The sequence below is a fragment of the Leucoraja erinacea genome, chromosome 31, assembly GCF_028641065.1.
Source record: "Leucoraja erinacea ecotype New England chromosome 31, Leri_hhj_1, whole genome shotgun sequence".
Classification (NCBI taxonomy): Eukaryota; Metazoa; Chordata; class Chondrichthyes; order Rajiformes; family Rajidae; genus Leucoraja; species Leucoraja erinaceus.
The window spans coordinates 12,750,584-12,774,032 of record NC_073407.1 but is presented as its reverse complement, the minus strand read 5'-3'; the positions used below and the strand labels follow the sequence as shown (position 1 = coordinate 12,774,032).

The window sequence follows — 23,449 nt, the reverse complement described above, 5'->3', positions numbered from 1 at the left end:
GACAATGTTAATCAGGAGCTGACCTGGGGTGGGTAATTGAGCCAAGAGCAGCCTGGGATCGCCTGGTGGGCTCGTCCAAGGGTGGCCCCAGCAATGGCAGCCTCGCCAACAGTCTGCCTGTCCCTTTCTTCTTCGTTGTTTTATTGGTATGTGTATGTTTTTAGTGTTCTTTAGCTTGTTTTATGTGGGGGGGAGGGGGGTTGGGGGGGAAACCTTTTCTAAACTCTTACCTCGATGGAGATGCATTTTTTTTCCGTATCGTGCCTTCGTCGGCACTGCAGCGTAACATCTTAACCTACAAACCAGCATGTCTTTTAGATGTGGGAGTAAGCCAGAGTACCAACAGGGAACCCATGCGGTTACTGGGAGAACGTGCAAACTCCACATAGACAGCACCCAAAGTCAGCATCGATTCAGAGTCTCTGGCGCTCTGAGGCGGCAGCTCTACCAGATGTGCCACCATGCCGCCCTATGTATTAGCACACCATGTCAGTGAATTATATTTATTCCAGAGCGAAGCAACCCAGGGTGCTGCTGAGAGGAACCATCCACCGGCGACCTCCTGAGAGGAACTATCCACCAACTCCGTGAGAGGAACCATCCACGGAAGCGTCTCAACCCGAAACGTCACCCATTCCTTTCCTCCAGAGGTGCCGCTGTCTGTCCCGCTGAGTTACTCCAGTATTTTGTTTTTTGGTCTATCTTCGATTTAAACCAGCATCTGCAGTTAGTTATTTGCTACACATCCACCGGAGCACCTGAGAGGAGCCGTCCACCTTACCCGGCTTAGCATCGACTGCAGCTCGTTGGCCCGGGTTCGCGGGGCTGTCCCGCCCTACGGTTGGCGGTGCTTCGGCAGCCGCGCGGGCCGCGATGCCCACGCCGCGAGGTGATGCCAGGCCTGGTGATGGGGGGGCGGGGAGGGGTGACGGTTAGGGAGCGCGCCTGCACGCAGCGCGTGACAACAATGGTTTGACAGTTGGTCACGTGCGGGCGGGCCGGGTCACACGAGGGGCTCCAGCTCGAGCCATGAAGTGCGGAGGGCCCTTCGGGCTGCTCCTTGCCATGGCGCTCAGCGTGCCGTCGGCACAACTCTTCATTCTGCCCGGGATGGCTCCGATGATCGGCGGGGAGAAGCCGGCGCAGTCTTCCGACGAGGGCGCCGACACCGCCATAGCTATCAGCATCAATAAGACCAACACGGGCGGATCCGGCAGCACCACGCCGCCGCTGGTGATCGACGTGGACTTGCAAGACACAACCAGCGCCACGACCGTCGCCACCCAGGCGGAGGTGGATGCGGCGGCTGGGGCGGCGGCCGGCACCGAATCCGACATAGGCACCGACATCGACACCGACACCGACACCGACACCGACGATAACACCCCGGCCCCGCACCCGGTTAAGATCGAGATCGAGATGGAAGACGTGGCGGGCAACGACAGCGCGGCGGCCGAACAGGCCGGGCAGGCGCCCGATCACGATTGGCACCCCTACCGCATCAAAATCAGCGACAGCGGCGCGGCCGACACCACCTTGCCGCCGGAGACCGCGACGCCGGAGACCGAGCCCCCGGAGACCGAGCCCCCGGAGACCGAGCCGTCGGAGACCGAGCCGCCAGAGACCGAGTCGCCGTCGCCACAGCACGCCGTCGAGGAGGAGGATGTGGTAGTGGAGGTGACGCCGAGTACGGGGCAGATTTCGGTGAATCTCGGCAATAGCACCACGATGGTCAACATCACCACCAACACCAACACCACCACCGCCACCACCACCACCACCACCACCACCACCACCCTCCCCCCCGTCGCCGTCTCTCCGCCGCTGGTGATAGTGAAGACGGTGACGGCGCACGGCGAGGCCACCATCAACAACACCACCCAAAAGAGCAGCACCAACCAAACCACCGAGCGGAAGGAGCCCCATATCGTCATCGAGTTGGCGGACACCCCGGAGCCGGTCCATCATGAAATGGAGCCGGTCCGTCAGGAAATGAAGTTGGGCCGCAGCGAACAGCAAGTTGGCAGCCCGCCGAAAAAGCAGAAGAAAGAGCAGCCCAAAGATATGGAAGGAGCAGAGCCCGAGAAACCCAAACCAGAAACCGCTCCCAAGAAGCCCAAGAATAACAGCGTGTACAAGAAGGCCAAGAAGGAGGCCCTGATCGACCAGGAGGTGAAAGTGGACGATGAAGGGGAGGATCAGGAACAAAGCACTTTGTTGCCACTTCCCTTCACCGAAGTTCCTGCTAACCATACCGAGACCCCACAGGTTTACCTTCTGATTAAAGAAGTTGATCTGAACCCACACGTATCCCAGATGGAGACGGAGGTTCCGGTGGCGATTCATATTATTACCGCTGATACAACCACGGGCGCCCAAACCACTGACACCCAAACCACGGGTAACCAGACCATGGGCAACCAGACTACGGGCAACCAGACTACGGGCAACCAGACTACGGGCAACCAAACCACAAACATCCAAAGCACGAGCACACAAAGCATGAGTACCCAAAACACAAGTACCCAAAGTACGAGCACCCAAACCACGGGCACCACCGTCAGTTCTATAGAGCCTGGAGAAATTGAAACAATCATTGACATCGACAACAAAGTCATAAGCATCCACGATAAACCTGACAAGGCTGAAAAAGATGAGAAAAATGAGAAAAAGACAAATCAAGAACCAGAATTCAAGGAAGCGTACTTTGACCAACTTATCGATCATTTTCGTTTTAATAACCATCAAAAAACTTATCGTCAGCGCTACCTTATTACAGGTGTGAAAGGTCTCTTTTATTCTGCTATTTAACATTTTGCCATCCTGAACGTGCTGGTATTGTCCTTCATCTCCAGGTCGAGAGAACCCAGGGAATTATAGAGTGATACAATGTGGAAACTGGCCCTTCGGCCCAACTCCCCCACACCAGCCAACAATGTCCCAGCTACCCTAGTCCCACTTGCCTACGCTTGGCCCATAACCCTCCAAACCTGTCCTATCCATCCATGTACCAGTCCAACTTTTTTAAACAATGGAATAGTCCCAGCCTCAACTACCTCCTCTGTCAGCTTGTTCCATACATCCACTGAGGGAAAATGTTATCTCTCGGATTCCTATTAAATATTTTCCCCTTCACCTTGAACCTATGTTCTCTGGTCCTCGATTCCCCTGCTTTAGATAAAAGACTCTGTGCACCTACCCGATCTATTCCTCTCATGATTTTGTATACCTCTATAAGATCTCGCCATCCTTCTATGCTCCATGAAATAGAGACCCAGCCTATTCAACCTCTCCCTATAGCTCACACCCTCGAGATCTGGCAACATCCTCGTAAATCTTTTCTGAACCCTTTCAAGCTTGACAATATCTTTCCTATAACATGGTGCCCAGAACTGAACACAATATTCTAAATGTGGTCTCACCAAAGTCTTATACAACTGCAACATGACCTCCCAACTTCTATACTGAATACTCTGACTGATGAAGGTCAAAGTGCCAAAAGCCTTTTTGACCACCTTATCTACTTGCGACTCGACCTTCAAGGAACCATGCACTTGTACTTCTAGATCCCTCTACTCCACAACACTACCCAGAGACCTATCATTTACTGTGTAGGTCCTGCCCTTCAACATCCCAAAATGCAACACCTCACACTTCCCTGTATTAAATTTCATCAACCATTCTTCAGCCCACCTGGCCAATCGATCCAGATCCTGCTGCAATCGTGCACAACCATCTTCACTATCTGCAAAACCACTAACTTTTGTATCATCAGCAAACTTGCTAATCTTGCCCTGTATGTTCTCATCCAAGTCATTGATGTAGATGTCAAACAGTAACGGGCCCAGCACTGAACACTGGGCACACCACTAGTCACTGGCCTCCATTCCGAGAAGCAACCTTCCACCATCACCCTCTGCTTCCTTCCATGGAGCCAATTTCCTATCCATTCAGCTATCTCTTCTTGGATCCCATGAGATCCAACCTAGAGCAGCCTACCATGCGGCACCTTGTCAAACGCCTTACTAAAGTCCATGTACACAACATCTACAGCTCTGCCTTCATCAACCTTTTTGGTCAGGTCTTCAAAAAAATCAATCAGATTTGTGAGACACGACCTCCCACGTACAAAGCTATGCTGACTGTCCCTAATCAGCACTTGCCCATCCAAATGCCTGTATATCCTATACCTCAGAATACTTACCAATTACCAATGTTAAGCTCACCGGCCTATAGTTCCCAGCATTTTCCCTGCAGCCCTTCTTGAAAAAAGGCACACATTTGCCACCCTCCAATCCCCTGGCACCTCTCCTGTATTTAAGGACCACTCCTAAATTTCAACCAGAGCTCCCACAATTTCCTCTCTAGTTTCCCGCAATGTCCTTGGATGTATCTGATCAGGTCCTGGAGATTTGTTTACCTTCAAACACGACAGTACCTTCAGTGCTTCCTCGACGGTAACCCTGACTGCTCTCATGTCGCTTCCAGTGACTGCTCCAATTTCCTCTGTCCTACTGTCTTTCTCCTCGATAAATACAGAGGAGAAATACGCATTGAGGACCATGCCCATCTCCTGTGGCTCCACACAGAGGTGACTTTTTATTCCTGAGAGGTCCCACTCCCTCACCAGTTACCCGTTTCACCCTTATGTATTCATAAAATCTTTTGGGATTGTCTTTTATGCCACCCGCCAGAGCTATCTCTTGGCCCCTTTTTGCACTTCTGATCTTTTTTAGTTCGGTGGCCGGTGAGCCTCACATCAGTGGTAGGGAAGCAATTGGAGAGGATTCTTGGGATAGCATTTACTTACATTTGGAAGAGAATGGACTAATTAGGAAGAGTCAGGCATGGCTTTGTACAGTGCTGGTCATGTGTTACTAACTTGATCGAGGAGGTGATAAAGGGGATTGATGAGGGCAGGACAGTGGTGGATAGTGTTTATGTGCATTTTAGTAATGTGTTTAATAATATCCAGCACCTTAATTTAATCCAGAAAATTAAGGTGCATGGGATTCTCAGTGACTTGGTTGTATGCAAAGCATTAGACCAAGGTTCCACATGGTAGGCAGCTCTGGAAGGTAAGAGTTAATGGGATCCAAGGAGAGATAGCTGAATGTATAGAAAACTGTCTTCATGGAAGGAAACAAGGGGGATGGTGGAAGTTTGCTGTTCAGACTGGTGGCTTGTGACTAGTGATGTGCTTCAGGACTCGATGCTGTGCACCATTGCTGTTTCTCATCGATATCAATGATTTGGATTATAATGTACATGGCATGATTAGCAAGTATGCAGATGACTCAAAAGTGGGTGGTATAGATAGTGCAGTTGATTGTCAAAAATTGCAACATGATCTTGATCGGTTGGGCAGGTGGGTTGATGGAATTGAATGCAGAGAAATGTGACGTGTTGCATTTGGGAAGTCTAACATGGGTAGGACCTACCTAGAGAATGGTGGGGCTCTGGGGAGTGTAGAACAGAGGGATCTTGGAGTGCAAGTACATAGTTCCTTGAAAGTGGCGTCACAGGTAATAGACAAAGGGTTTTGGTCAAATTGACCGTCATCAGTCAGAGCATTGAGTATAGAAGTTGGGAGGACATGTAGCAGTTATATAAGACATCGATGAGGCCACATTTGGAGCATTGAGCAATTTTGGGCATCGTGTTATAGGAAAGATGTCAAGTTTGAAAAGTTGCAGAGAAGATTTACAAGGATATTGCCACGACTTGAGGGCCTGAGCTATCGGGGAGGTTGAGCAGGCTAGGACTTTTATAAAGGTGTACAAAATCATGAGAGGAATAGATCGGGTAAGTGCACATAATCTTTTGCCCAGAGTTGGGGAATCGATAATGAGAGAACTTAGGTTTAAGGTGAGGGGGGGAAAGATTTAAGAGGAGCCTGAGGGGTAACTTTTTTGCATAAAGGGTGGTGGGTGTATGGAACGAGCTGCCGGAGGAGGTAGTTGAGGCAGGTGTTATCGCAACATTTAAGAAACATTTAGCCAGGTACATAGATGGGATAGGTTTAGAGTGATAATAGACAATAGGTGCAGAAGTAGGCCACTCGGCCCTTCGAGCCCGCACCACCATTCACTGTGATCATGGCTGATCATCCACATTCAGCACCTCGTTCCTGCCTTCTCACCATATCCCCTGACTCCGCTATCTTTAAGAGCTCTATCTAATTCTCTCTTGAAAGCATCCAGAGAATTGGTTTCGACTGCCTTCTGAGGCAGAGAATTCCACAGATTCTCAACTCTGGGTGAAATGTGTTTTCCTCATCTATGTTCTAAATGGCCTACCACTTATTCTTAAATTGTGGCCCTGGTTCTATACTCCCCCAACATCGGGAACATGTTTCCTGCCTCTAATGTGTCCCAATTCCTTAATAATCTTATATGTTTCATTAAGATTCCCTCTCATCCTTCTGGAGTATACAAGCCCAGCCGCTCCATTCTATCAACATATGACAGTCCTGACATCCCGGGAATTAACCTAGTGAACCTACGGTGCACTCCCTCCATAGCAAGAATGTCCTTCCTCAAATTTGGAGACCAAAACTGCACATAATACTCCAGGTGTGGTCTCACTAGGGCCCTGTACAACTGCAGAAGGTCCTCTTTGTTCCTATACTCAACCCTTCTTGTTATGAAGGCCAACATACCATAAGCTTTCTTCACTGTCTGCTGTACCTGCATACTTACTTTCAGCGACTGATGAACAAGGAACCCCAGATCTTGTACTTTCCCTTTTCCAAACTTGACACAATTCAGATAATCTGCCTTCTTGTTATTGCCACCAAAGTCGATAACCTCACATTTATCCACATTAAACTGCATCTGCCATGCGTCTGCCATGCATCTGCCGACTCACCCAACCTGTCAAAGTTGTGGTGGAAGGCAATTATTCAGGCTGGATGTCTTGTGACCAGTCGGGTCCTGCATGGATCTGTGCTGTGACTTCTGTGATTATATATAAATGACGTGGACATACATGTATGTGAAGAGGATCTATAGATATGTGAAGATGAAAAGATTAGTGAAGACAAATGTAGGTCCCTTACAGTCAGAAACAGGTGAATTTATAATGGGAAACAAGGAAATGGTAGACCGGTTAAACAAGTACTTTGGTTCTGTCTTCAGTAAGGAAGCCTCAAACAATCTCCCAGAAATACTAGGGGACCGAGGATCCAATGGGAGGGAGGAACTGAAGGAAATCAACATTATTCAGGAAATGGTGTTAAGCAAACTGTTGGGACTCAAGGCAGATTAATCCCCAGGGCCTGATGGTCTGCATCCCTCGAGTACTCAAGGAGGTGACCCTCGAAATCGTGGATGCATTGGTGATCACTTTCCAATGTTCTATAGACTGGATCAGTTTGTGTGGACTGGAGGGTAGCAAATGTAACCCCACTTTTTAAGAAAGGAGGGAGAGTGAAAACGGCCTTATATCAGTATTGGGGAAGATGCTTGAGTCAATTATTAAAGATGTAATAGCAGTGCATTTGGAAAACAGTGACTGGATTGGTCAAAGGCAGCATGGATTTATGACAGGGAAATCACGCTTGACTAATCTGGAATTTTTTGAGGATGTAACAAGTAGAATGAATAATGGAGAGCCAGTGGATGTGGTATATCTGCACTTTCAAAAAGCCTTTGACAAGGTCCCACACGAGATTGGTGTGCAAAACTAGAGCACCTGGTATTGGGGGTGGAGTATTGACATGGTAGAGAACTGGTTGGCAGACAGGAAGCAAAGAGCAGGAATTAACGGATCCTTTTCAGAATGGCAGGCAGTGACTAGTGGGGTGCCACAAGGCTCAGTGCCTGGACCCCTGTTACGTATTTACAACATATATTAACAATTTAGACAAAGGAATTAAATACAACATCTCCAAGTTTGCGGATGACACAAAGCTGGGTAACAGTGTTGGTTGCGAGGAGGATGCTATGAGGCTGCAGGATGATTAGGATAGGTTTGGTTAGTGGGCAGATGCATGGCAGATGCAGTATAATGTGGATAAATGTGAGGTTATCCACTTTGGTGGCAAGAACAAGAAGGCAGATTATTATCTGAATGCTGTGGGAAAGCACTGCATATGCTGGTTTAAATCGAAAGTAGACACAAATACTGGAGTAAGTCAACGGGACAGGCAGCATCTCTGGAGAGAAGGAATGGGTGACGTTTTGGGTCGAGACCCTTCTTCAGACTTAGAGTTAATAAGTTTGCAAATGACACCAGGATTGCTGGAATTGTGAACAGTGGGGAAGGCTATCATGGATATATATCAGCTATAAAAATGGATGGTGAAATGGACGATGTAGTTTAATCTGAGCAAGTATGGGTTGCTGCACTTTGGGAAGTCTAATATAAGGGGAACGTATACAGTTAATGAAAGGACCCTTTACAGCATAAATGAACAGAGGGATTTTGGGGTTCATAGCTCCCTGAAATTGCCAACGCCAGTGGATATACGAATGGCAAATAAGGCGATTGGCATGATTGGCTTTATGGGTTTGGGCATTAAGTATAATAATCATTAGGTCATGATGCAGCTTTATAGTTTAGTTTAGAGATACAGTGCATAAACAGGCCCTTTGGCCCACCGGGACCGCGCCGACCAGTAATCCCTGCGCATTAACACCATCCTACATACACTAAGGAAAATATTTACATTTACCCAGCCAATTAATCTACAAACCTGTTTGTCTTTGGAGTGTGGGAGGAAAACAAATGTCTCGGAGAAAACACACGTGGTCACAGAGAGAACATACAAACTCCTTACAGACAGCACCTTACTTTGGTTAGGCTGCATTTGGAGTTAAACATATAGTTCTGGTCACAGGAAGGTTGTGGAGGCTTTGGAGAGAGTGCAGGAGAGCTTTACCGCAATGTTTCTGTGCTGTGTGACACTGAGTAAAGGTCCACTGAACATTAACATGCACATATATTATGCATTTAAGAAGGCAAACTGTATGTTGCTGTTTACAGGAGAGGATAGAGTTTGAGACTGAAGAGATATGAATGCAGTTAAATTAGTTCCTGGTAAGACCTCATCTGGTATTATGTTTGATACTGGTCTCACTAAAATAATATTCTTGCAATAGAGGCAATGCAACCAGATTGTGAGGTTGGGGGGGGGGGGGGTCTTTTGATGATGGATGAAGCAGTCTGGACCTATACTCAGTGTTACACAGCCCAGAAACAGTCCCTTTGGCTCACCATGTCCATTCTGGACATAGAACATACAAAAGTACAGCTGAGGGACAGGCTCCTGCGTTGGATTGGAAATCAACAACGTTTTCCCTCATTCAAAAGAACTGGGCTAAAACTGCAGATGTTGAATATTTGAAACAAAAAAAATAAAATCTAAGGTTTATCCTGTAATTAGCATATTTATACCAATAGCCCTGTCCCACGGTGCGAGTCCACCCACGAGTTACCCTGAGTTAAAGACAAAATCAAACTTGTGGTTTTCTACGAGATTCCAAGTTTATGTTCACGAGTTTAAACGAGTTCCCACGTTTAGATTCAGATTCAGATTCAACTTTAATTGTCATTGTCAGTGTACAGTCTAAGTTTGCCGTTTACTTCTCATTTCTGCGATGTACCAAGTTCCTCTCCCGAGTTACTCTTGAGCCAACAACGACTACCGACATGTGGAAAAATCATCACGTGATAAAAATTATGTCATGCAGTTTTTTTTTTCACTATAAAAAGCCTCCCATGTTAAATTTCTTAAGGTTACGGAATCAAGGGATATATGGAGAAAGCAGAAATGGGGTACTGATTTTGGATGATCAGCCTTGATCATATTGAATGGCAATGCTGGCTCGAAGAGCCGAATGGTCTACTCCTGCACCTATTTGCTATGTGTTTATACCTTTTAAATGTTTTGACATGCGTTTCAGGATTCCAGCATCTGTCTTCAAATATCCCTTTCCCTGTATTTATCTTGGGCTTTTCCTCTCTTTCCCCAACTCCTATCTCCTCCATCTGCCAGTCCATCTGAGTGTAGATATTATGTTCTTCTTGGCTGTCTATCTGTATATGTGGACTTTCCATTAAAAGTCATCCATGATCATTATCTCACAATCCTTCAGGTGTTTTTGCCACTCATTTCTCATCGAGTCATGGGTTCAAACAACGGTTGTTTAATGACCAGTTCTGAACCATTCGACAAATATTATGAGGATTGTATCAATAGTCTGCGCTGTAAATGCTTTGAATTTAATGCGATTACCCGCTCTATTCCAAAGGCCAAGGTGAGATTCCCACAGGTGTCTCCAGCATCAGGGGATCATTCCTGACAGGCAGACTTGGCCAACCTTTTTTTACTCACCTTTTTTTTCTCTGTCCAGCTGTAAGAGTACCCACGGTAAACTCATGAGTCACTACGGTAAATTCACGGGCTACTACGGTATTACAACGAGTTTAAAAGTTTCAAAATTTTCCTTAAAGAGTATATTTGACTCGTGGAAATCTTTCAACGTGTTGAAAATTTTTCACGAGTTAACATGTTTCCCGAGTACCTGCCGTTGGCATTACGAGTCGCTAAGTTACGCCAATTAAGAACGTTCCCGCTACGTTCATTCTATGTGATTACCGCGAGTTTGATTTGTTTTTAACTTCGGATAACTCGTGGGTGGACTCGCACCGTGGGACAGGGGTTTTAGAAGATCTGTACTGAGAAAGATGTTTGTACAGCAATTCTTTTTAATTTTTCAGATCAATTCTGGCACAAAGGCATTGGGCCAATATTCCTGTACACTGGAAATGAAGGTGATGTATGGGACTTTGCTAATAGCTCCAAGTTCATCACTGAACTAGCCACAGAGCAGCAAGCTCTCGTCATTTTTGCTGAACATGTAAGTTTTATCCAAGCCTAGTTCATTAAAAGTAATTTAATAGTATTTTTATGTTTTCATTTGATACGATTGACAAGAATAGCAAGTCACAGAAGTAGGTAAATTTCCTACAGGGCCAGGCCGATTTAACTTGGTTACAAAGTTAATGGTACTTAATGTTGCATGGTTGTCGGGGCTATGGGGAGAAGGCTGGATAATGGGGTTAGGAGGGAGAGAGAGATTGGCCAGGATTGAATGGCGCAGTAGGCTTGATGGGCCGAATGGCATAATTCTGCTTCAATAACTGATGAACATGATTTGGCTGCCTCTGCACCTCTGTTCAACACTTTCATCTACATAAGGCAGAATTTGGAATATATTGTGCAGTTCTGGTTGTCTCATTACAGGATGGATATGAAGGGTTGCCGACGATGATGAGGTTTACCAGTACGCTGCATGTATTGGAGGGTATTATCTATAGGAGAGTTGGAGAAGCTTTGCATTGTTTTCTCTACATTGACGAAGTTGAGTGAAGACCTGAGAGAAGTATATAAAATTATGAAAGGCACAGATAGAGTAGATAGCCAGAACCTTTTTCCCACAGAGGAAATCTCAAAAACTAGGTGGCATAATTTTAAGGTGAGAGGAACAAAGAGCACACTTTTCAATTAGCGGCACCGTCAAAAGGCACACTTTTCAATTAGCCGCACAGTCCAAAGGCACACTTTTCAATTAGCCGCACAGTCCAAAGGCACACTTTTCAATTAGCGCCACAGTCCAAAGGCACACTTTTCAATTAGCCCCACAGTCCAAAGGCACACTTTTCAATTAGCGCCACAATCCAAAGGCACACGTTTCAATTAGCGCCACACTTGCTTTTTAAAACCAAACCAAACTTGCTTTTCAAACTTCATTTTCAAACCACATTATGGGCACTCAAAGGTCAGTAAAACCAAACCACACTTGCTTTTTCAAACCAAACCACACTTGCTTTTTCAAACCAAACCACACTTGCTTTTACAAACTTCATTTTCAAACCACATTATGGGCACTCAAAGGTCAGTAAAACCACACTCACAGTTTAGTAGACATGTGTTCAGTTGATTCACAGATCAGACAGAGAGCTGTGACCTCGTGCTCCCCCATCTTGCGGCGATTGAGGCACGTCCATACTTCTGGGTTTTATAGTCCCTCCCCCTCCCACCGGAAGGGGCGTGGTCTTTGTGGTGTGATTGACGGGAGAGAGAATCTCAACATTTTTTAAACATTAATTCTTTTATTTTTAATCGATGGGAAAAATCCTCTTGACATGACAGCTGGAGGGGGACTCTGAGTAAGATGGCCATAAATCACAGCCGTAAGTGGTAGCCTTTTTGTCTAAAATCAATATGCAGTGCAAACAGTGGTCAAGTTTAGACTTTTAATTATATAGATAAGACACACCACTTCTCAATAAGGCACACCACTTTTCAATAAGGCACACCACTTTTCAATAAGCACAGTTCAACCACCTTTTGCATTTTCAAACCAAGCACCTTTCTCATTTTCAAACCAACCACCTTTTTCATTTTCAAACCAACCACCTCTTCAGTTTCAAACCAACCACTGTTTCAGTTTCAAACCAACCACACTTTCATTTTCAAACCAAACACATTTTCATTTTCAAACTTCATTTTCAAACCACATTAAGGGCACTCACAGTTCAGTAAAACCACACACAGTTTAGTAGACAGGTGTTCAGTGTTATTCACAGCTCAGGCTGAGTCATGACCTCTCCCTCCCCCATCTTGCAGAGACTGAGGCACGCCCACACTTCCGGGTTTTATAGTCCTTCATCCCACCAGAAGGGGAGTGGCCTTCATGGCATGATTGACAGGAGAGAGAATCTCAACATGTTTTAAAACATTAATGTGTTATTTTTAATCGATGGAAAAAATCCTCATGTCCTGCACAGCGGAGGGGGACTCAAAAATCACAGCCGTAAGTGGTAGCTTTTTTTTCTAAAATCAATATGCAGTGCAAAGAGGAAATGGTCAAGATTTGAGTTTTAATTACATAGACAAGGATATGCAGGCAATAGATGGATTTGGATCACATACTGGCAGAAGAGAGTTTGACGACATCATGTTCGACATGGACATTGTGGATCATAGGGCTTGTTTCTGTGAAATAGTGTTGAATATTCTAATTGCACATCAATAACTATGGATGATTTGGTGAAATATATGTATTTTGGATCGTTTCATGTCATTTCATTGTTTGAACAAACATTTGAACAGATCAGGAAAATACAGTTACCTTGTATGATGAATAAGAATTTTCAATCTGTTTCAGTTTGGTGTTTCACATTTTGCTTATAATAAAACCCAATTGAGCTGAATGTTTAACAATGCCAAAAGATCAGGAAACCGTTTATCTGTGAATGCCAGAATTCTAAGATCTCAATAGTCTTATTTATTAGTTTGCTTTATTTGAATTCAAATCCATGTTATAATCATATGTGAATGAGCTATATCTAGCTTATCTAGTGATTATTGGATGGATTCAGCTCATTGTGGATTTTAAAGTAGGTCCAATTGGGAATAGTTTCCGTTACTTTGATTCTGTATACTCTCATTTGGCACCTGTGTGAAATGCAGGATAACTGTTGGCATGAATGTGCCTATTGTATGCAAATTGCTTATAACAATACTCTACATTACACACTAGTATTGTCTGCAAAATCTTCAAATAAATGTCAAGTTGTATGCCATTTCTTTACCTTTTTAAATAACTATTTTATTTGCAATTGTACATTTTAAGCCGAGGCAGCAGTAAGGTAAAAATAAAGCAAAATATGACTGTATCCACACATGAAGTGCCAAATCCTCAGAGGATGTTGTTGCGAATTAGCCAAGAGCTGCACTGTCCTTTTAAATATAATAAACTAATAAAATTTTCAACTATTTTGCAGATGAAATAAAGCATGTTATTTTTAATAAAAATAAACTTGGTCTTATGCATAGACTTCCAAGCCTGGGCCAAGCTATCGGTTAACCTAAAATCATGTAATTCAAAACGTCATTAGAATTCTGACCTAAAATGTTGTCCACCGATTTCACTCAACAGGTGCTGCCTGATGTGCTGAGTTCATCCAGGACTATTATTTCTTTCAATTTATTTGCTTCTTTTGGATGGTCTAATGGCATTTTAACAGGTGTTACAGAACTTTTGTGAGTCTAAGTCAAGCTGAGGACATTTACGCTTACTAGCTTTCTCGTTTAGATCACATGACCTCTTTAAAAATACCTGCCATATAATGCGCAATCAAGATCATCAAGCTTGATCATCAGTTCTCCGACTAGTTTCACTGTCCTTCTGATTAATGACAATGAACCATTCTACATTTCCTTAGCATCCTCTGCTTTAATCTGTCATTTTCACACCTTACCCACATCATATCTCTAAACTCCCTCTCCCCTGACTCTCAGTCTGAAGAAGGGTCAAAACGTCACCCATTCCTTCTCTCCAGAGATGCTGTCTGTCCCACTGAGTTACTCGAGCATTTGGTGTCTATATTCGGTGTAAACCAGCATTTGCAGTTTCTACCTACCAGATAAATGAGTTTACTCTTTTTGCACATGAATATAAATTTATTTTCTGGCTAAATTATTTGTTATTTTGGGAACTGTAAATATCACACTTAACTTCTTCAAGGTTTTGGCAAATATAACCATGTGCTATCTTTTGTTGAATCCTGTTTCGAACTTGAACATTGGTATCCAGTCGAATATACTCCAGTTCTTCTGAATCTATTAAATCAGAGACACATTGTGACGACCTTGTAATCTAACAAAAATAAGGAAGGTGGTTTACCTCCAGCTATATTAGGAAAATTCATCATGTGCAATGTTGGTCTTGTCAATGGCAACAATACCGAGAAATGAAACTGCAGCACAGTGGCGCAGTCGGTAGAGTCACTGCCTCACTGCACCAGAGACCAGGGTGTAATCCTGACGTCGGGTTCTGCTCTTGAGGAATTGGCACATTTATCCTGTGACCGTGTGCATTTCATCCTGGTGCTCCAGGTTCTTTCCCACATCCCCAAAACATGGGCGTTTGTAGATTAAAATTGCAACCTAGACATTTTTTTATTAATTCATATTTGAGTTATACTATTGAGCTTAATTATATGTATGAGCTAAAGATTTGGAGGAGGAAAGCTGAATTGACTCAACTCAATTGAATAAAAAAGGGTATCGACCAGAAACATCATCTATTCCTTTTCTCCAGAGATGCTGCCTGACCCGCTGAGTTATTCCAGCTGTTTGTGTCATTCTTCAATTGACATAAGTTAATTTATCCTGAACCTCATGCTTACTATTTAAGGTAATATAAACTCATGTAAGAAACAATTGTTACTTACATTTCACTTAATTAATAATGATCAGTTATTCTATGTTTTTAAACTTTTGTTATTTTCTGTACTGGTGCATTGAAATTTTCAATAAGGAACAATAAAATGATGATTCAGTGCTTGCTTTTCATCTATGGTTGGGTTAAATAAATTGCATTTCATAACAACATTTTCTATCCTTATTCTACAGCGATATTATGGCAGATCTCTTCCTTTTGGCAAGAAATCATACGACAGAGCAAACATTGAATTTTTGACAGTGGAACAAGCTGTGGCAGATTTTGTCGTACTTGTTACAAAACTGAAAGCGGATCTTGATGCTGAAAACTGCCCTGTAATTGCATTTGGTGGCAGGTATAGTTTGAATTTTTAAGTTACACATTTGGTTGATCTTAGAGAAGCAAATGTTAGGTTATTTTAGACGCATTTACAACATTTCTTATTAGGTTGATCTATATTCTATTTTTTATGTAATTTATTATCCCTATATCCACATCAATAAACTGATTCATAAGACATCAAAATGTTTTATATTTTACTATCTCCTAAAATACTTTATTGTCGGTTAGGTATTGATTGTAAAGCGTATATCAGTTCTTACAGGTGCTGTAGGAGTTCCTGATAGTACTCTGTTTTAAATTGAGCCTTCATAATGCCTAATATTTTTACTAGTCCTTTTGACTTCATCTTTTGCTTGTAGATACTATATCTGTGTGGAAACCACACGTATTTTTTTTATCTTACAATAAATAAAAGGGCCTTTTTGAATTATATATATGGGTGTTTCTGTAAATAAGGGTACCAACATGTGATAAGGGTGGCCAAATTTGAAAGTTATTAAATCATAGTAAAATATCACAGCATTAAAAATGGACCTACCTGTGATTCTTTTGAGCTAATTTGTGATCAAAATTAACCAAAATGTAATACTTTCAAAATGTGCTTTTTAAAAATTTTTATAAGAAATATAAGACGCTGTCTCTTATGCTGATTTCTAAGCTCCCTTAAAAAATGTCAGCACGAGGCCCATAGTTCACGTCAGGGTCTTTACAATTTTTTTAAAAATCGCAACGAGTGCACAAAGAACATTATAGCATTGACGACGTCAGACAACGGGAGGGACTACAAAATGAGACATCGATAAAATAGGTGAGAAAACTAGATTTTTATTTCATGATTTTAAGTTCTATTCAGTAATAAGTATTTCAATGGAAAGTTTAAACAAAAAATATAAATAATAAAAAGAAACAATAAATATAAAAATGGCTACTCTGCTTTTAACACATTTTATACGTGACCAAAGGGACACTGCTGCAAAAACTTGGGGCATCAGAACACCATTTCGTCGGGTGATAAATCATAAAAATCATGTATAATCAGAATTTGGCTTAGAGTTATTTAATTGCAAAAATGAATGTAATCTTTCTGGTATAAATTAGCCTAAGCATTTAATTAAATTCTGCTTTAAAAATGTCACAAAGGCAAGAAAACATAGGGATGCATCTGATATTTTTCTTTGTATTTATTTTTGCTTCATCTCATTATTTTGGCTATACACCATGATCTATACTACTTAAAATACAGGATATGGAACATTAAAAAAAAAAAACCTGAAGTTTTGGAGACCTTCAGTTTCACTACTGACTGCTGTATTTATGGAAACACCCATATGTAAAATATTCCCTTGCAGTATATCAGATATTTGAAATTGTCATTTTGATTTTTTTAGGCTGAATCCTAAAAATAATAATAATAATACTTTATTGTCATTGTAAATACATACAACGAAATTTCAGGCGCACTGCCCGAGCGGAGCTCCAACGTAACAGAAAAATAATAACGACAATGGAAACAACAAAAACTGCATGAAAAACGTCGTCAGAATGTACGATATTTCACAGCATAGTGTTGTGGCAGTACAAAATATTGGCTATGGGGGCTGTGTGTTTAGTGCAGAGTTCAGAGTGGTGATGGCCCTGGGGTAGAAACTGTTCGTTGATCTAGTGGTGTGTGATTTGATGGACCTGTAACGCTTTCGTGAGGGCAGAAGGGCAAACAAGTGAAGTGCGGGATAAGATGAGTCCTTTAGTATGCGTGATGCCTTCCGCAGGCAACGAGAGCTATAGATCTCTTCCAGGGCAGGCAGGTATGTGTTGGTGATCTTCTGGGCTGTATTGATGACTCTCTGCAGAGCCTTCTTGTCAGCCGCAGATCTGTTGCCATCCCATACCAGGATGCCATGTGTCAGGACACTCTATGGAGCAACGGTAGAATGACACTAGCAGCTGTTGTGGCAAATTGACTTTCCTGAGTGATCTTAGGAAGTAAAGTCGTTGTTGTGCCTTCTTTACCAGGGAGTGCGTGTTAGTTAACCACCTGAGATCAGCTGAGAAGTGGGTGCCCAGAAACCTGAAACTGGAGACTCTGTCCACTCTTTCTCTGTTTATGTGCAGTGGGGGATGGTCACCTTGCTTCTTCCTGGTCAATGATGGGCTATTTTATTTTATTTGTATTGAGTGCTAAGTTGTTCTCGGAGCACCAGCCTATTAACCTCTGCACTTCCTCCCTGTAAGATGACTTATCGCCTCAGTGATCAGCCTCGCCACTGTCACGTCGTCTGTAAATTTTATGATGGTGTTTGTGCTGTGGGTTGGTATGCAATCGTAGGCATAGAGGGAGTAGAGGAGGGGGCTCAGCACACAGCCTTGTGGAGCTCCTGTGCTGAGTGTCAGAGTGGGGGAGTAGTGGGGTCCCATCCTGACTAACTGCGGCCGGTCCGTAAGGAAGTCCTTAATCCATAGGCAGATGTTGTGTTCGAAGCCTAGGTCGGACAGCTTGGAGACCAGTCTAGTGGGTACTATTGTGTTGAATACAGAGTTGTAATGCACAAATAGCAGTCGTGCATATGCTCCCCGTTGTTCTAAGTGGAGCAGTACAGTATGGAGGGCAGTGGCAATGGCGTCGTCTGTTGATCTGTTTGCTCTGTACGCATATTGGTGTGGATCCAGGGTTGATGGGAGAGTTGCCTTGATGTGCTTAAGGACCAATCTCTCCAGGCACTTCATAATTATTGGTGTAAGTGCAACCGGCCTGTAGTCGTTGAGGCAGGTTATGGCTGTCTGCTTCGGAACTGGCACTGTTTCCGATGTTTTTAGGCGTGTGGGGACCATGCATTGTGCCAGGGATTGATTGAAGATTTTTGACAATACGTCAGTTAACTCAACAGCACAGTCTCTGAGAACCCGTCCTGGGACTCCGTCGGACTGGCTGCCTTCCATATGTTAACATTCCGGAGTGTGTGTGGTGACATCAGCAGTCTGTATGATGAGTGTCTGGCTGTTTGCTGTGGGAGCTGGAGTAGTGGGCATGACCGTCTCTCTCCTCTCATGGCGGCCAAAGAAGTTGTTGAGCTGTTCTGCCAGAGAGGCACTATTGCTGGTGGATGAGTTGGTATTGTTTTTATAGTTTGTGATGTGCCATATACCGTGCTAAACGCGCGGGATTCTGAGTTGTTGAAGTGACTCTCGATCCTTCGCTTATAGGCTGCTTTGGCGTTCCTGATGCCCCTGTTTTGGTCGGACCTGGCCGCACTATACAGCTCTGTTGCCGGGCCGAAAAGCCATATTGCGGGCTTTTAAAAGGAGGTGGACGCCTTTGGTCATCCATGGTTTATTGTTGGGAGGGATACGGATGCGTTTAGTGTTAGTGACATTGTCTACTCAGCTTTTTATTTTAAAAAGTATAGTGGAGGTGTAGGTGTCAATGTCCTCGTCCTCAGACAAATCCCAGTCGGTTCGGTTAAAGAAGTCCTGTATTTGCCCAGAAGCTCCCTCAGGCCCACACTTGAATATCCCTAGCAGCTGGTTTGACCATATTGATGAGTGGTCTATATGCTGGAGTTAAAAATAGGGGAATGTGGTCAGATTGGCCCAGATGGGGGAGAGGCGATGCTTTGTATCCATGTTTGATGTTACTATAAACATGGTCCAATATGTTTTTACCTCTTGTGGGGCATTGCACATGTTGATAGAATTTTGGAAGGACAGTCATTAGTCTCGCTTGGTTGAAATCCCCTGCTATTATTAGGACTTCGTCAGAATGGGCGCTCTGCTGTCTGCTAATGGCAGTAAGCAGATAGCCCAAAGCTGTAGTGATATTGGTTGGCAAGGCCACAATTGGAATATTGTGAGTAATTTTGGGCACCATATCTGAGGAAAGATGTGCTAGCTCTGGGGAGGGTTGAGAGGAGGTTTACAAGAATGATCTCAGGAATGAGTAGGTTAACTTACGATGAACATTTGTCGGCACTGGGCCTGTACGAGTTTAGAAGAACGAGGAGTACCTCATTGAAACATACAGAATAGTGAAAGGCTTGGAAAGAGTGGATATGGAGAGGATGTTTCCGCTATTGGGAGAGTCTAGGACTAGAGGTCATAGCCTCAGAATTAAAGGATGTTCTTGTAGGAAAGAGAAAAGGAGAAATCTCTGGATGGTGAATCTGTGGAATTCTTTGCGACTAAAGGTTGTAGAGGCCATGTCAGTGGATATTTTTAAGGTAGAGATAGATTTGTGATTAGTACAGATGTCAGAGGTGATGGAGAGAAGGCAGAATTTGGGATTAGAAGGGAGAGATAGATCAGCCATGATTGAATGGCGGAGTAGACTTGATGGGCCAAATTGCCGAATTCTACTCCTATCACTTATGACCTTATACTGATTGTATTGTCAAGTATGTATAGGCTGAGTTTAAGAGGGAACTGCAGATGCTGGAGAATTGAAGGTTACACAAAAAAGCTGGAGAAACTCAGCGGGTGCAGCAGCATCTATGGAGCGAAGGAAATAGGCAACGTTTCGGGCCGAAACCCTTCTTCAGACTGATCGGGGGCGGGCGTGGGTGGGGACAAGAAAGGGAAAAGGAGGAGTAGCCCGAAGGCTGGGGGATGGGAGGAGACAGCAGGGGGGCTGAGGAAGGGGAGGAGACAGCAAGGTTATAGAGGCCATGTGATTAGTACAGATGTCAGAGGTGATGGAGCACTGATTTTCTGGCAACTGATGGTCTGCCCACTCCAATAATCTCGACAAAACTATGAGAGCTCAGTAGAAATTCCATGAGCAGCCACAGATGGCATTGCGAGCGACGAGCGACCGTGAAGTCCCTCCGTTGTGAAAGAATCAATTATGCTCTCATTCTTCTTTCCTGTTTTGCAAAGACAGCAAACCCCTCGTATTAACAACTTCCTTATAACAGATGTCGGATATAGCAGACGGACCTGCTGACTCATCCCTGGCTCCCACCACCTCCTCGGCCGTTTAAAACCCCTGTTACACCACCACCCCCGACTCGCAAGGTGCAACAGAGAACCCTTCTTCACACCAAAAGGATACAAAGTGCCAGAGTAATTCATCGATCAGGATCTCTGAAGTACACTGGCGACATTGGGTCCCTTGCACAGTCTGATTCAGTCGGCTGACTTACTCGAGCACTTTGAGTCTACTGACCTTTGGGTCGCTGCCCCCTCTTCCCCAACAGTCGCCTCCACACCACCCCACCCCAGTCACCTCCTGCCCCTCCCTCTTCTCCCTCCTCCCCCGGAGTCGCCGACATACTCCACCTTGGAAATGACACCAGGTGAGATGGAACCGACGGTGACTTAGGGCATTCTGTAGACACCAAGTGCTGGAGTAAAGCAGCCGACCAAATCAGTCTGAGGAGGGGTCCCGATGTCACTTATCCGTGTTCTCCAGCGATCCTGACCTAACCACATTACACCAGCACTTGGTTTGTGTCCTTTCGGTGGGTGAAGAGGGCTCGCTGGTGCACCTTTTGAGGGAGTGGCGTTAAATGGGCGGAGAGATGATGCAAGCCAGAGATGGGTCAGCAGGTCATTCCATTCACATTTAGTTTACATTTTATATTTGTTTTATTTGTTTTTAGCACGTCGTGGCACTTTAGAGACACAGAAGGGGTGTCGTTAGCGGACCAGGGGCGTATTATTGTTTCATTATTACGTGACCTTTTGGTCCATAAAAACGGATAATCCAGAAAGGCGCTGGAATCGAGGATGCTAGAAAATGGGTGCTCAAACTGTATAGGTCAGGATTGGGTTATTCAAATCGTTATGACAATATACTAAAGTTGATCATTGTGACATTTCTGTGTAAGGCTTCTGTTTATGATCTCCCAGTTGCCAAACACTTTAATTCCCCTTCCCATTCCTACACTGATCTTTCTGTCCTGTCCTCCATTGTCAGAGGCCAAACACAAATTGGGGGAACAACACCTCATATTTCACTTGGGCAGCTTCCAACCCAGGTATGAATATTAATTTCTCTAACTTCAAGTAACCTTTGCATTCCCCCTCTCCATCCCTCCCCCACCCAAGTTGTACTAGCTTCAAAATCATCTTGTTGAGTCCCGTTGTTTGTGACTCGTTTTCAGCTTGTCCCAAGCTACCAATGGCTTGTTTGTTCTATATCACCGTCTATATCGCTCGTTTCCCTTTCCCCTGACTCTTGGTCTGAAGAAGGCTCTCCACCCGAAATGTCACATTCCTTTTCTCCAGAGATGCTGTCTGACCTGCTGAGTTACTCCAGCTTTTCAATTCTATCTGAGGCTTCTGTTTGTTATTTTACTTTTTTTATAGCATGTGCTTGCTGGTAAGTTAACTAAAGGAAGCACAACACAATATTTTCAGTTGTGTGTTTATACCATCCTATCAAGGTCTTATTCTATATGGACAGACTGAGTTGATTGTGACTGTTTATCATACTTGGATTTCTCAGGTATAAATATAGAAGTTATAAATATTTTTAAATAAAGCAGTTATCTGTATTAGAGGTTTCTTGGTGGGGAAAAAAACTAGTAAATGTTTATAATGCAACCTCTGATCTGAAGTTTAAAGATCAAATAAAAATCACAAGATATACGATAGATCATTTAACTACTTTGCTGATAGATAGATGGCAGTATTACATTATTGTATAATACTACCTCTGGCTATCTAATGTGATTTGATTCTAAATTGACAGAATTGTTATTGATGGCAGTACCACACAACTAAACTTGGCAACAATAGATCCCTGGCCAGTAATTACCATCCTTCTTAGCTGAGAAGTACAACAGACATGTGATGCTGCATAATGGGAAGTAGCCGATTTGGTTTCTTCCAGATTAGCAGCTGGGATTTTACAGGGAAGCCAGATAATGTTGCTTAACTACTGTTCTGTTGTGAAATCTCCAAGAATCCATTATTTTAAGAATGAATCTTTGGTATCACCCTTGCCAAGTAGGTAAGGCAAACAGCAGATAAGAGACAATAGACAATAGGTGCAGGAGTGGGCCATTCGGCCCTTCTAGCCAGCACCGCCATTCACTGTGATCATGGCTGATCATCCACATCAGTACCCCGTTCCTGCCTTCTCCCCATATCTCTTGACAACGCTTTCTTTAAGAGCTCTATCTAACTCTCTCTTGAAAGCATCCAGAGAAATGGCCTCCACTGAGACAGAGAATTTCACAGATTCACAACTCTCTGGGTGAAAATGTTTTTCCTCATTTCCGTTCTAAATGGCCTACCCCTTATTCTTAAACGGTGGGCCCTGGTTCTGGACTCCCCTAATACCATGTTTCCTGCCTCTAGCGTGTCCAATCCCTTAATAATCTTACATGTTTCAATAAGATCCCCTCTCATCCTTCTAAATTCCAGTGTATACAAGCCCAGTTGCTCCATTCTATCAACATATGACAGTCCCGCTATCCCGGGAATTAACCTCGTGAAGCTGCGCTGCACCCTCAATAGCAAGAATGTCCTTCCTCAAATTTGGAGACCAAAACTGCACGCAATACTCCAGGTGTGGTTTCACTAGGGCCCTGTACGACTTCAGAAGGACCTCTTTGCTCCTATACTCAACTTCTCTTGTTATGAAGGTCAACATGCCATTAGATGTCTTCACTGTCTGCTGTACCTGGATGCTTACTTTCAGTGACTGATGAACAAGGAAACCCAGATCTTGTTGTACTTCCCCTTTTCCTAACTCGACACAATTCAGATAATAATCTGCCTTCCTGTTCTTGCCACCAAAGTGGATAACCTCACATTTATCCACATTAAACTGCATCTGCCATGCATCTGTCCACTCACCCAACCTGTCTAAGTTACCCTGCATCTTCATAGCATCCTCACAGATCACACCGCTACCCAGCTTTGTG

The 23,449-nt window shown here is 43.8% G+C and overlaps 1 protein-coding gene across 1 annotated transcript in view; it reads left to right on the top strand.

The window, feature by feature from the left end:
- The first annotated feature begins 1,021 nt into the window (after window positions 1-1,021).
- LOC129711931 (uncharacterized) overlaps window positions 1,022-23,449 on the top strand; it is a 54,771-nt gene continuing 32,343 nt past the window's right edge. The window contains exons 1-3 of the mRNA XM_055659957.1: window positions 1,022-2,779; window positions 10,726-10,865; window positions 15,431-15,594. Of these exons, the coding sequence (XP_055515932.1) occupies window positions 1,030-2,779; window positions 10,726-10,865; window positions 15,431-15,594 (2,054 nt within the window). The 5' untranslated portion in view covers window positions 1,022-1,029. The remainder of the gene's footprint in view (window positions 2,780-10,725; window positions 10,866-15,430; window positions 15,595-23,449) is intronic.